Here is a 13,456-nt window from a genome sequence, read left to right on the forward strand (position 1 = left end):
TTATACACAAAAAGCTAATGTTTTCCTTTCTTATCTCTGACAATAGATGTTTTAGGCATGTCTTGCAGATTAGCAGGGAGTCTAGCAGCTGAGTCACTACTGTTTCTTGACAACTGAAAGTATGGCACTTAGCAGCAATTGCTTTTCAAAACAATAAAGACTAAATAACGCAAACAACTGACACTATTTTAGAAGGCCACTTGCATTTCTAATGGATGCAAATTAGTTTTATGTTTCATTGTTGACTTTATGAAATGAATACATAGATCAGTGCAACTATCTTAAACCCTCCCCCTATTAATTCCCCATATTCCTTACTTGAATATTAATATTATTGCAGCTACCAGAAAAAGGATCATTGTGAACCACAACAAAGTCTGCCAAATATCTGGTATGCGTCATAAAGTTATGACACAAAATAGCCAACAGATATTTAATGTTATGATACTTAGTTGCTTAATCTTTTTGTCTCTATGGTAATCTCCAGTCTGATACTTTGATGCAACAGATTAATCTGCCCATGATTTCTGTTTCCATCCCTAACTGGGAACAGTAAACCTTATGCAAAGCTGCCATCTGGTGACCAGAGCCTGTAACTCCAAGATAGGGGGAAAGGGCTGTTGAAAAGAGAGAATTGTTATGAATGGGAACTACAAATTGGCAGCTGCTGAAAACCAGCTTTAAAACTACCAAGAGTGTTTGTCCAGAACTAAATATGGGCTGTAGGGATGTTGTTGTTTTTACAGGAAGTTGCAGGTGGTACGTTCGGATGATACACACATCGCACTATTGCCACTATTCACAGGATTTGGAATGGGATACAAGAAACTGTGGCTTTATTGTACCACCTTCAACTCTGTCAGGATAGAACTATACACCATGAGGCAACTCATTGGAATGCTAATGGAAAGTAGAACCATTTGCAAGAAAGAATCATAGACAGGGAGTGCTTCAGCCTTCACACATGAACTAGTTCTCCCTTGAAAATGACGGTACCTATTTAATCTAGCCACACCCTCCAAGTTGGGCTCCAAGGTGGCCTGTGTAGCAAATGGGGGCCTTGTATCACATATATTAAACCAGAAATTATTGGGCAAAATGAGTCTTAAGATGTTGTGAATTTACTCATGCAACATTACTATTTTAATGAATAAATGGAAACAAATGGAAGGGGCGTAAGCTCTATGCAATATTACCAAAGAGGGAAAGTTACTGATGGATATCTAAAATAAGCAGTATTTAAAATATCGGAGTATGAGATGGCAAAACAACATTTCTAGGAAGAAGAATGCCACATTTCAGGATAGTTGTGCCCATTTTTCATACAGAAGAAATCAGTACGACTTATTTTTGAGTATACTACATGGTTAGGATTGTGTTATAGATTATATCATTTACAACTGTCTTCTTTCTCAATTTATATTTTGTTGCTTTTCATAAAAACACAAAATAATAGTTAACTCCCAACAATGAAGGCAAGTGCCAGAGGCAATCACACTTGCAGACATCAGGAGTTAAACTTTTTCATAGTAGGAGCAGTGAAAAGTAGAAATGTCTTGGAATAGCGAATTCTGAAGCCCGAGTTCTGCTGTCTTGTCTATAAACAACGCAGTTTCTACAAGATGCAACAATGTCATATCCCCCTTTAATAGTAAACTCCTAGCATGAAAAAGTTTACTAGTCCATGGAGGTGGCTTTTCCGCACTCCTTCTAAAATTAGTTCTCTTCCCTGCCCCACCGCCACAAAGAATGGGGAAAAGAAGAAAACCGAAAAGTTATCACACAAACCATGCCTAATTCTATCATGATAAAAATGTGCTGTGTCTTACCATGATGGCCCTTTCATAATGTTCATTGTCTTTATCAATATCTATTGGATATCCATTGAGAAGCCAAATAAAAGTAAGGTCTAAAGATCGATCATGCTCAGCGAGACACTGCATGGTAGCATTCCATCCAACTGTGACGTCAACATTGGTTGGTGCTAAAACAATCTTTGTAGCCGCTGTGCAGTTTAGGAGAGAAAGTAGAACATTTGCACATCAACAAAACAGTAGAAGTGCAACTAAACTTCTGTATCTAAAATTTCACTATGGATTATTCTTACCATGACAACGGTAGTCCATTTCTAAACCTATTACATCCTGTTTCTGCTGAGTCCACTCAATTGTAATGAAAAAACATACTTATGGTGTTGTAGTGATGTTTTGGGCCTTGTTTAATTGGCAGTAAGACACACAGAGTTCTGTAAAACTTACTCCCGTGCAAATGTGCACAGGACTGCTGTCTTACGATATAGATATAGATATAGATATAGATATAGATATAGATATAGATATAGATATAGATATAGATATAGATATAGATATATACTACTATAATAATATGTATATAACCCTGCATACAATAGACAAATATTATTATAGGAATAGCAGAAGAACAAAGAGGGATCTGAAACAGAGAGATGGTCCTTTTCCTATGACTTCAACAGAATTCAGAGTGAGTGTGGTGTAATCATAAACATTTTAGTCTAGGATCTGCAAGACTAGGGCTCAAATCTCTATTCAGCCATGAAGCTCACGAGGTGACCATTGTCCAGTCACTAGCCTAACCTACCTCATAGGGCTGTGTTGTGGGGATAAAATAAGGGCTATGTAGGCCACCTGGGAAAACGTTGGAATAAAAATATAATAAAAAGATGTAATCCATGTTAAATTCAGTATGTGCGCCAGAGAGCTTAATTTACAGTCCATGCAGTAAATTATGCCAATGTTGTCATGACCCACAACTTAAGGACCTTGCAGTGCATGGCAAAGGTCTCTGATGAGGTTCAGACTGCTTTCTTGTGGACAGAACCTCTCAGTGCCTTATTTGGGGACCTCTTGGTCAAAGGACACAACCCTGCCAGTTCTGACTCAGAGAATATAAATCTTTATCTCCCTAACCTCACAGACTTCAAAGACCGCAAATTAAGGCAGATACTCCAGTGAACCTACATGTCTTGTGAGCCAACATGAAGTCTGAGTTTGCTCTAGCTCCCTGCAGAGACAAGAGCTTCTTCTAGCCACCTTAGGAGGAGAATCTTTCAGGCAACAGGACCCCCTTGGAGCTATCCAAGGTTCTGTTCTTATCTGCCTTTTGCACTGACCCGACTTGCCTTCACTAGACATTGCCTGCTTTCCCTGTGAGCCTCAAGCTCACAAATGTTGCTTTGTTGTGGGTGGAGGAGGGGTAGAGCAAGAGCATGTCTGCCACTCAATCTGCATCAAAAGTATCAGCTCAATTGCAATTTGTGTGAATTGTGTCATTTTTAATTGTGGCACCAATAATGTACAAATCACTTTTTAGAGAAGTTTGATTGCTATCTTGCTCAATACATTATAAATTATACTAAATAAATGTATTCTAAATTATTCTAATTTGACTTAGAAGTATTTATGTTGAACTGATTTGAATAAGACTCAAGGGCAGGCAGTAGTAAAGGTAAAGGTAAAGGTAAAGGTAAAGGTAAAGGTAAAGGTAAAGGTAAAGGTAAAGGTATGGACTCTAGGGTTGTGCGCTCATCTCACTCTAGAGGCCAGGAGCCAGCGCTGTCTGCAGACACTTCCGGGTCACGTGGCCAGCGTGACAAGCTGCATCTGGCGAGCCAGCGCAGCACACGGAATGCCGTTTACCTTCCCGCTGGTAAGCGGTCCCTATTTATCTACTTGCACCCGGGGGTGCTTTCGAACTGATAGGTTGGCAGGCGCTGGGACCGAACAACGGGAGCGCACCCTGCCACGGGGATTCGAACCGCTGACCATGCGATCGGCAAATCCTAGGCGCTGAGGTTTTACCCACAGCGCCACCGTGTCTAAATTATTCTAATTTGACTTAGAAGTATTTATGTTGAACTGATTTGAATAAGACTCAAGGGCAGGCAGTAGTACACTAGTATTATTAAGTTTTTTGCTCTGCTTCCATTGTGTCTTCTGATTTTAGTTGATAGGCAAAAAACAACATTTACCTGTGGTCAAAAGCGTAGTAGTACTATTAGCTTTTCCTTTGTTATTTTCTACAAAACAGGTATAGTTGCCTGCATCAGCTGCTGTGACATTAATAATTTCCAGACTTCCATCATACCAAATCCGTATCCTATTGAAAGGGAAATTGTTAAGAAACATATAAGAAGAAACAATGGCTTTGTTTAATTGATCACATATTGGATTTCTTTTTTTAACTAGACCTAAATTAGATTCTTACAATATATAACAATATCACATATAAAGTAAAATGGCCTGCCCTAACCCAGAAGTTGGAGTTTAGGCAATACATTCAAAATAACATCCAAATAATGCAATAAGTTCCTATCCCAGACATCCATTTGTATGGAAAGTGATACATAGTTTGTGTTAATAAATAAGTTTCCATAATGTGAGACTTGACTTAATATGAATGAATCTTGTACCAGTGAGCATCTACTTTGCTCTTCCTTTTGCATGAGCCAATGAACAAGCCAGGAAATCTTCCACTAACAAATGTTTCCCATGTTGTATGAATCAGAAGCTATGGTTTGAATTTGACTTAATATTCTGGCTCGCTCCAAAGCTGGGTGGATGTTTTCTGGTTTGGGTGAAACAGAAAGCTACACTCAGTGGGAAAATTTCTGACTTGTTCAGTGGTTAAAGTGAAGGGAGGAGTTAACCACAGTTTGCCATGGTGAACATCAATCCACATAACATATCTGGTCAACATTAACTATGGCCAGTTTAAACTTCAACTTTAGAAATCGTAGTTTTAAGCTAAACATAGTTAATACTAACCATAGTTGGTCAGTTCAGACAATATGACAAGCTTCAGCTAACCAAAAGATGAAGCAAATGATTCTGTGCAGAAGGACAGGAGTCCAGCAGGAGGCTGAGCATTAGGAAGAAGACAACCCACTTGGAGGTGTCCTCCTTTGGGAAATGACTTTGAACTCCATCATTATGTTATGGAGTTCAAAATGGAAATGCTGTAAAACCATTTGTAAAACAAATGACTTCCTCTGAGGCTTACACAAGAGCCCCTTTCATGTGCTACTCATGTGAAAGGGCTCCATGCAATTAAAAAGAAGCAGAGTTACACCACTGGCCCAACCCAACAGCATGCCTGTCCTCCTGGCTCCACCCCTGACCACGGCACATTTTGTATCTGGGGAGCTGTCTGTATCTATGGACCTCAAGACCTTTGTTTATTGTGCCGAGGTCATGGGGTGTGGAGGAAGGAGGATGGGTACAGCTGTACGGGGGGGGGGGGTGGTTAATGTGAATCACCAGGCTAAACAGAGTCTTTCATTCTATCCTGCTGGTGCTTCATCCCACCCCCTTTTTAGCTGCAGACAAGCAGCAATGCAGCTTGTCAAATTCCTGGTTGGTCTTTGTAACTGGTTGCATTTGAAATAGTGGATTCATGAGTTGTGCTGGCTGTGCTAACCAAATAATACTGACCGGGTTGAATTTCTAATAATTTCTGTTCCTCTACTCCATATGAGTTTTGGCCTAGGAGCTGCTCTAGGCTTACATTCAATTATAGCTTGACCTCCTTTGGCAGCCAAGACCTCTCTCTTCATGGGGCTGAATTCAAAGGTTGGGGCTAAAACTGCAGAAAAAAACACACAAATATAAATACTTTTAGTCCCAATAAGATCAATGTGACTTAATCCCAGATGTATGATTGCTGTCTAAATATGATGTTTTGCGGAATTAAGAAGATCTCATCTACCAGGTCTATCAACTGATTAAAGAGGAGTTCAATCATCTGCCTTATTACCAGATAATCAGTTCATGAATCAATTAAATGTAAACGTATTGCATATGAGCAAATCCCCAGTATAGGGTGTTTTTTTTTTCAGATATCAAAGGCAATATGAATTCAATAAACCAAAACTAGTATTCAGTGGTAGATAGCAAGGTAGTCTATTTTTTTAAAACTTTTCCATCCCTATTATAGTAACACACCAGAACTAAGATATACTTATTTTAACTCACAGCTGTGCAGACTCACTGATTAATCAACTAGAGGTTTGGTTGGCTACTCTAACCAATGAAGTTGAAGGACGCTTCACACCTGCATCTACTGCTTTTAAAATTTTATTTCATTCCTTGACAAAATTACCAGATTTACCTACATAATAACAACACAACAAATACTTTAAACATAAATAAATTCAAACACGTGACAACAATAAAAGGTAAACTCACACATTATCTGTTTTATTTACTAGAAATGGTTTCAAATGACACAGAACATGATGTTTTCACTAACCGAGAACTTTCAGCTCAGCATTTGAATAAATCATTCCATGTATATTTTCTGCTACACATTGATACATGCCCTCATCTTCTTTCTTCAGGCTAGAAAATCTCAAGTCTCCTTTCCAATACTAAAAATGAAAGACACAATAAAGATATAATAGGCACAAGGCAGCAGTGATGATTAAAAACTGCCTAAATTCCTTTCTGTTAGAAATAGGGACTGAAAATAAAACTGCCTATATAAAATGCTACTATACAAAACTATGGTGCTACTGCACTTGGAATGCCATCTACAGTTCTGGTCATCACATTAAAAAAAGAAGAAAAAGATATTGCAGAGCTGGAAAAGTTTGAGAAAGAGGGAGTGGTTCCACCATAAGGAAAGGTTACAATATTTTGAGGATAGTGTTTTATAAAATGATGCATGGGGATAGTGTTGTATAAAATGATGCATGGTGTAAAGAAAGTGGAGAAAGAGAAGTTCTTCTCCTTCAGCCATAATACTAGAACTAGGTACCATCCAATGAACTTGAATGTTGGACTATGGAGTTTGCTCCCAAAAGGTGTAGTCTACCAACTTGGAGGCTCTAAAAGAGAAATTAGGCAAAGATAATACTATCAGCGGCTATTAGCCATGATGGTTATGTGATTCTATGATTCTGATGTTGAAAGCAGTATGCCTCTGAATACTAGTTGGTGGGGATCACACGGGAAGAGCTTTATTGCACTCAAGTGCCGCTTCTGGGCTTCCCTATGGCATCTGACTGGCCAATGCGAGAACAGGATGCAGGACTACATGGACCTTTGGCCTGACCCAACAACACTCTTCTTATGTTCTTAGTTTATGATGGTATTGCTAACCAATGCAGCAACAGTCACTGGATAAACAAAGGATACTCTAATTTCTATGCAAAGGGAGTCCGTGTGAGCAGTTTGCTGCATGCAAAAGTCCCAATCAGTTTGTGCACATATTAAACTTAGGGCGGATATAATGAACTCTTTCTCCCACTGTGGATATAACTATTTCAGACAATAGAGCTTTCATGAATTCTGTGTTGGACACACACTGGTAAAGGGTAAAGGTAAAGGACCCCTGGATGGTTAAGTCCAGTGAAAGACGACTATGGGGTTGCGCCTCTCATCTCACTTTTAGGCCGAGGGAGCCAGCGTTTGTCCACAGACAGCTTTCCAGGTCAACGGGTAAACTGCTTCTGTTGCAATGGAACACTGTGACAAAGTAGGTGTGTGGTCACCATGGCTTAAATACTTGCAGTCCAAGTGACTGATATCTATTGGTTAATTATACAATAAACTTTGTTACTAAAATAAATATTATTTGATTTCTTTTCCTTTGTAAATTTTGCAGTCCACTTTTTCCGTTGGAAATAATGCCCCAAAGGAAATGAAAACAAAGAGAAATTTCTAAGTTTTTAAAGAATACTCTAGTAGAATTAATTAAATTTCTATACTATCCCACTTCATCCAAAGAAACACAAAAATACATACCATAGTAACAAACAAACAAAAATATTCCCCAGTTTAAAATATTGTTTACTTAGCCAAAGGCCTGGGGAAAGAGAAATGTTTTTGCCTGACACCTAAAGACATGTAACGAAGGTGCCAAGCGAGCCTCTCTGGGGAGAGCATTCCACAAGTGGGGAGCCACGACAGAAAAGGCCCGTTCTCATGTTGCCACCCTCTGGAACTCTCACTGAGAAGGCTCACAAAGAAGGACCTCAAATGATGCTTGCTGGGTCTAGGTCATATGGGGAGAGGTGATCTCTGAGCATTCAACAAAACATTCTCATAGCAATCAGGATATTTTTATTTCTGTTGCTCAAAAGCAGGATTTGCATGATAATGATGTGTTGTAGTCTTTAATTCAATAAAGCATTCCAGTATGTAGACTTTTGTTTTTTTTTTAAAAAAACACGTTTACAAATGTATTTGACACTTGGTAGCATTATTTATCAAAGACCATTCTTGGTTTATTTATGTGCTTTCTACTACCTTGGGGGGGAAAAGTCGACATGACTGTGGGCATAACCTAAGCCTACCGGTATTCCATTTTTCAGCCATCGCATTGTTGGAAGAGGCTTCCCTGCAGCTACACATGGCCAGTGGAATTCACTGCCTATATCTCTCTCTGTATCATTGATGTGCTCCACCCATTCTGGATACGCTGAAAGACAAAGAAAACACAACTCTTGTATTTCATGCATGTTCGAAACCAGTGGGGGGGGGAGTAGCCAGAATCAGGCTAATTGCAGTTCAAACAAACCACAACCCCCCTCCCCAAGTTTGGAGGTAACTATGAATTGTATTTTGTTTAAAAGTGAATGATTACTGTCTTCTCCTGTGACTTGGGGGAGGGGAGAATGCAAACCCAGGGCTTACTATGGCTCATTTGCATAGCAGGAACCCATATATACATATATGTATATATATATGTATATGTATATGTGTGTGTGTGTGTATAATGCACACACACACACACACACACACACACACACGAACCAACTCTGCAACACACATTCTGGAAACAATTGCATGTTTCTGTATAGGTAAAAAGACCATGCAACCTAAAATAAGTCTTAGAAAACCATGTGAAAACCCTGCAATGCAATTTATGAAGAAGTGTCCCACCTACCTTGAACATAAACTTTTGCTGAATGCTTATCTTTTCCTCTATGATTTTCAGCTTCACATTCATAGGTTCCTTCATCTTCAAACTGAATGTTGTAGATCTTGAGGACTGCACCAGACATGCTTACTTCTGCACTGCTTGGCATGGGTTCAAGATACTTATTCCATCTTATCTCTGGAACAGGGCTTTGAGAAGAAGAAAAATGAGCCTATGTGAATAAAGTTTGGGTGCCCTTTGGTGGTCTTTTGTCATTCCTTCCCAAGCCTTCTGCCTCTGCTCTCCCCTTCTACTTACATAACTACTTTCTCATACACCCACACCCAGTTGTTTTCTTTTTCTAAAGTTATATCTCATCTTTCTTCCACCATTGATTTTAAAGTACATGAGGCTCCTATCCAGGCACAGACCAGTCCAAGACCTGCTTAGCTCCATCAAGCTGGCTGCATCATCTGCCTTCAGACCATACACCATGAACCAGAAATGGAGAACCTTTGGTTTTGGGATCAAACACAGTTCTTCAGGCCTCTTTGCCTGGCCCATGGGACTCTATCTATCTGTCACCCTCTGAACAACACCCCTCAACAGCAACACCCTCCTTGAGTGTTTGTATCTGGCTGGAACATGCCCTTGATAACTTTTTTTTTTTTGGTTGGCTGGATGGAGGATAGAGATGCATGTGTGGGTATAAAGTAATTCACCTACTGCACAAAGACAAAATTCTCAGTTGATCTCCTCAGTTTTGCCTCTGATGCCACATAACAGTGGCAACCTGGCTCTCAGAATATTGCTCAAAAGGGAACACGGACTTGGGCTGATAAAGCGTCCCCATCCCTACTGTAAACCAACTGAGCCCTTACTTAGCTGTTAATTGACCCTTTACTTAGCTAATGCTCATATTGTCCTCACTCTCTTCACAGTCAATTCCTAATCACTTCCCCAGTCCCACACTGGGAACCACATGGATGGTGAAAAGCAGTCTATATACTTTATTAATTAAAAAACAACAACAACATCTTGCTTTGTCTGTGAAATGCAGATTGGGCAGACACTTGTGACTTTGGCATTCTGCACAATACTTAGATCATTGTTAAGGTTTGTCAAGCAGAAATGAGTTACGTGTCAAGGCCCCCAACCCCTCCCTTGATGAATAAAAACATGTGGACACATGTATTTTAGGTTAATGGGCTGAAAAAAGCCACAACTTTTATTGGTTACAGAATGTGAGTGGTATTGGCTTTAGGCATTGGACTTGAACCGACTATATCTGACTCCTGCCCACGATGCAGGAAGCCTCACAAGGGTTAACCACCTGTAGGGGGAGCCCTGTTGATGTACATCAACTCGGAGCTCCCCCAGGGTCACCGGAAAGCTTGTGCCATGGCCCTAGCCTCCACCTGGGCTTCAGACAGGAACCATGACCCCAGGATTCTTTTAACAGAATACCCTTAAAGGGGAGTGGTAGGTGATGGCCACAACCTTCCCTCCCATAAACCAAGCTTTTCCAATGCCTAACCACCAAACCTTACACAGTTGTGATGATTTGCTACGAGGTAAGCGAAAACCAAGTGGCTGGTGCCATTCTGCCAAGTGGAAAAATTCCTACCAGGCCCCTTCAACAGGGAACCAACTGAAGTCCATAGCAAGGTCAAGGTGTCAAATGTGAGAAGAAAGGGCGGGAGGGCGAGAGATCCATAGAAGCCAGGAAGCAGAAGGAGGAGCTCCCGGCTGCTTAAATGCAGTTAGCCCCCCCCCCCCGCCAGCTGGATCGGCTGGCTGCAGTTGTGATGCGTGCTGGGACTCCCCAGTGACGCAGGGTTTTTGCCACGCCCCCCACTGAGGGCAGGAAAGGGCAAGGCCTGTGGACAACGCTGCCCCTCCCTGAAGAGGAGCGGCTTTGTTGAAATACTATATTGATTATTTCTCACATGAGGGGAAACTGGAGCTCCCTATTTTGAACAGAACAGTATACAAAAAAAAAAAAAGACTGAACTGTACAAGAGCATAGGAATTAAAGTGTGTGTGAGAGTGAGTGAGTGAGTGAGTGAGTGAGTGAGAAAGAGATAGAGAGAGGCAGGCAGGCAGGGAGGGAGGGAGATAGAGAGAGGAAGAAAAGTAATGGTGGCATTGTGGAGTCCAAATCCAAGTGTGGAATTTCAAATCCAAATAGAGGGGCCATTTTTTTTTATGTATATTGCCATTTTCACCAAGGGCAGTTTCCTTCCATGGTTTTCAGTGGAATAGGATCTTTGGCCCATATCACACTGAAGATCATGTAGATAAACATGGCTGCCCACCTGAATCTATGTACAAAGTCACCCTGAGTGTGGCAGGGGAAGGGGGAAGTGTCCGAGAAGGGAGCACTTTGACCTCTCAACTGTCAGGTGCAGACATGAGAATTACATCCGACAGTAGATTAGGGCTGATAACCCAGGCCCAGTTTAGTCTATACAAACTGTGCCTATGCGTGGAACCAACTTCAAGCATACTTACTTTCCGAGTGCAAAACACTCCAGTGTTACATTCTGTCCTAAAAGTGCGTATGTATCTTTGAAGCTCACTCTGATATCTGGAAGATAGCCTTTTGAACCTAACATGAAAAGAAATGAAAAACTAAAAACCAGTCTGTTGTAATCACAGGCAACCATTTAAAAACATGTTCTACTACATATTTACACCTGAAGTACCAGGATGGTATGAACAACTAAACTCACTCTGTGTGAGTTTGACCATCTGCATGGGATCGATGGTTCCAATGTGTTTTTTTAAAGTATAGACATAATTTTTCAACATGATATGCAATATTTGGTTTACATAAAAGAAGCATGAAGGAGTGTTGTGTAAGCTCTCTGATCAATCCCTTCATTGTGCAAAGCCTTGCCTTGTTGTGGGGTGAAGTTTTTCAGGAAACTCCATACCATGCCCCAGTTGTAATGGGATGCTTAAGAAAACACTAGTTGTATCTAACAGTGTAATGCCACGAGAACAGCGAAGCCAGCCACAAATTGAAGGAACTATACCAAATACATCTGTTTGTGTATTAGTTTCAATTGCATATAGCAAAAAAATAAATAAAATAAAATATTACTGCACTAAGAATGTAATTGAAAAATAAACAACAGACAAACTGATGTACCTAATATTCTGGATAAATACTTACGATCTGCTTGAGGAATGAGTGGAATAAAACTGCTGAAAACACTCTTAGTGATTGAGTTGCTGGTCACAAAGCAAGAGTAGTTGCCTTTATCTGATGCTTCAACTTTAGCAATGTAGAGATTGCCATTTGTCTGTGAGACATACCGCCGTTTATCCAAAGTAATGAATTCTGGGAAATCATTCAGAACCCAGCGGTAACTCAGATCATCTGGATAGGAAGGGAAAGTTTTTATTGACATTTATAAAAGGATTGGGTGTGTGCAATTCTAGAAAGAATTTGTGCAAATACATGAATATAATGAGTTGCCTGACATGAGGTTAAATGGTTCTTATAGTCATTACTATTGAATTTGACTGACCAAAATTCTCCAGCGTATCAGTTAGAGGTCTTGCCCTGATTTCCTAATATACTTTTAACCAGAGATGCTAGTGAATTGCACCTAGAACCTTAAAAGTGCACTGCCACTGAGCTATGACTTTGCTGAATCTTGTAACATAGGAAGATGCCTTATATACTGAATCAGAAGACTGGTCTGTTTAGCTCAGTATTGGAAGTGGCTTTCTAAAGTTACAGAGAATGGGGTTTTCCAACCTTACTTGGGAAAAGCCAGGGATTGAATAAGGTGCCTTCCGAAAGTAAAGCATGAATTCCGCCACTGATCTTAGGGCATTTCCCTATGCAAAATGAACATTTCAGTGACTTTTTGGCCAAAGTTGTGGAGCTTTCTTTGGCAAAATTGGGGGAAAAAGAAGACTTTTTTGAGCTACTGGCAAAAATGACATAGGTTGCCATACATTTTCCCAGACATTTTGCCGATTTCCACAGCTTCTGGCTGCAGTATTCCAGGTCTGTCCAGGAAGTTCCAGATGCAAGGTTTTCAGGGATTTGTTAAAGGATTAAAAAGACATTAAGAAGCAGTGAGTGTAGAAAAAAAACAAAACCCAATGAGGGCTGCTCAGAATTTGAAAGATGTCTTCGAAGCACTTCATTATTTTACACCAAAATCTTCTGGGCTGAAAAGTTGTTCTAGCTTAAAAGGGGAAGGAGAAAGTACTAATGAGCTGGCCTCTAGCTATCTGGTAGCTGGAACTTACAACCTATTTTATATGTAATATTATTTAGCTAACACATTGGCTTCAATGCTGTTCACCTTGGTAGAGTTCTGAATAGACCCTTGCTTATTTCCCTAAATCAGGAGTGGGGATCCTGTGATCCTTGAGATGTTAGGGGTCATTAGGAAAGGGTTTGGAAAACTAAACTGCCAATACCATAGTGCCACTCTACATATCTGTGGCTAGAGTGCACTTACTGTCCTGGTCATATCACAAGCTGCTTATACTTGACAGAGCATCTCATCCATTCTACTGGCCTGACTTT

At 40.3% G+C, this 13,456-nt stretch overlaps 1 protein-coding gene across 3 annotated transcripts in view; it reads right to left on the reverse strand.

Moving 5' to 3' along the window:
• The window catches only part of CNTN1 (contactin 1), a 154,661-nt gene that overhangs the window by 24,319 nt on the left and 116,886 nt on the right, over window positions 1-13,456 (reverse strand). For all 3 annotated transcript variants that reach the window (XM_081211505.1, XM_081211504.1, XM_081211506.1), the window contains 8 exons: window positions 12,080-12,286; window positions 11,413-11,509; window positions 8,926-9,107; window positions 8,333-8,457; window positions 6,286-6,403; window positions 5,469-5,619; window positions 4,007-4,134; window positions 1,830-2,005 (listed from right to left, as the gene is read on the reverse strand). In XM_081211505.1, coding sequence (XP_081067631.1) covers window positions 1,830-2,005; window positions 4,007-4,134; window positions 5,469-5,619; window positions 6,286-6,403; window positions 8,333-8,457; window positions 8,926-9,107; window positions 11,413-11,509; window positions 12,080-12,286 — 1,184 coding nt within the window. The remainder of the gene's footprint in view (window positions 1-1,829; window positions 2,006-4,006; window positions 4,135-5,468; window positions 5,620-6,285; window positions 6,404-8,332; window positions 8,458-8,925; window positions 9,108-11,412; window positions 11,510-12,079; window positions 12,287-13,456) is intronic.

The sequence above is a fragment of the Podarcis bocagei genome, assembly GCF_964188305.1.
Source record: "Podarcis bocagei genome assembly, chromosome: 10".
Taxonomy (NCBI): Eukaryota; Metazoa; Chordata; class Lepidosauria; order Squamata; family Lacertidae; genus Podarcis; species Podarcis bocagei.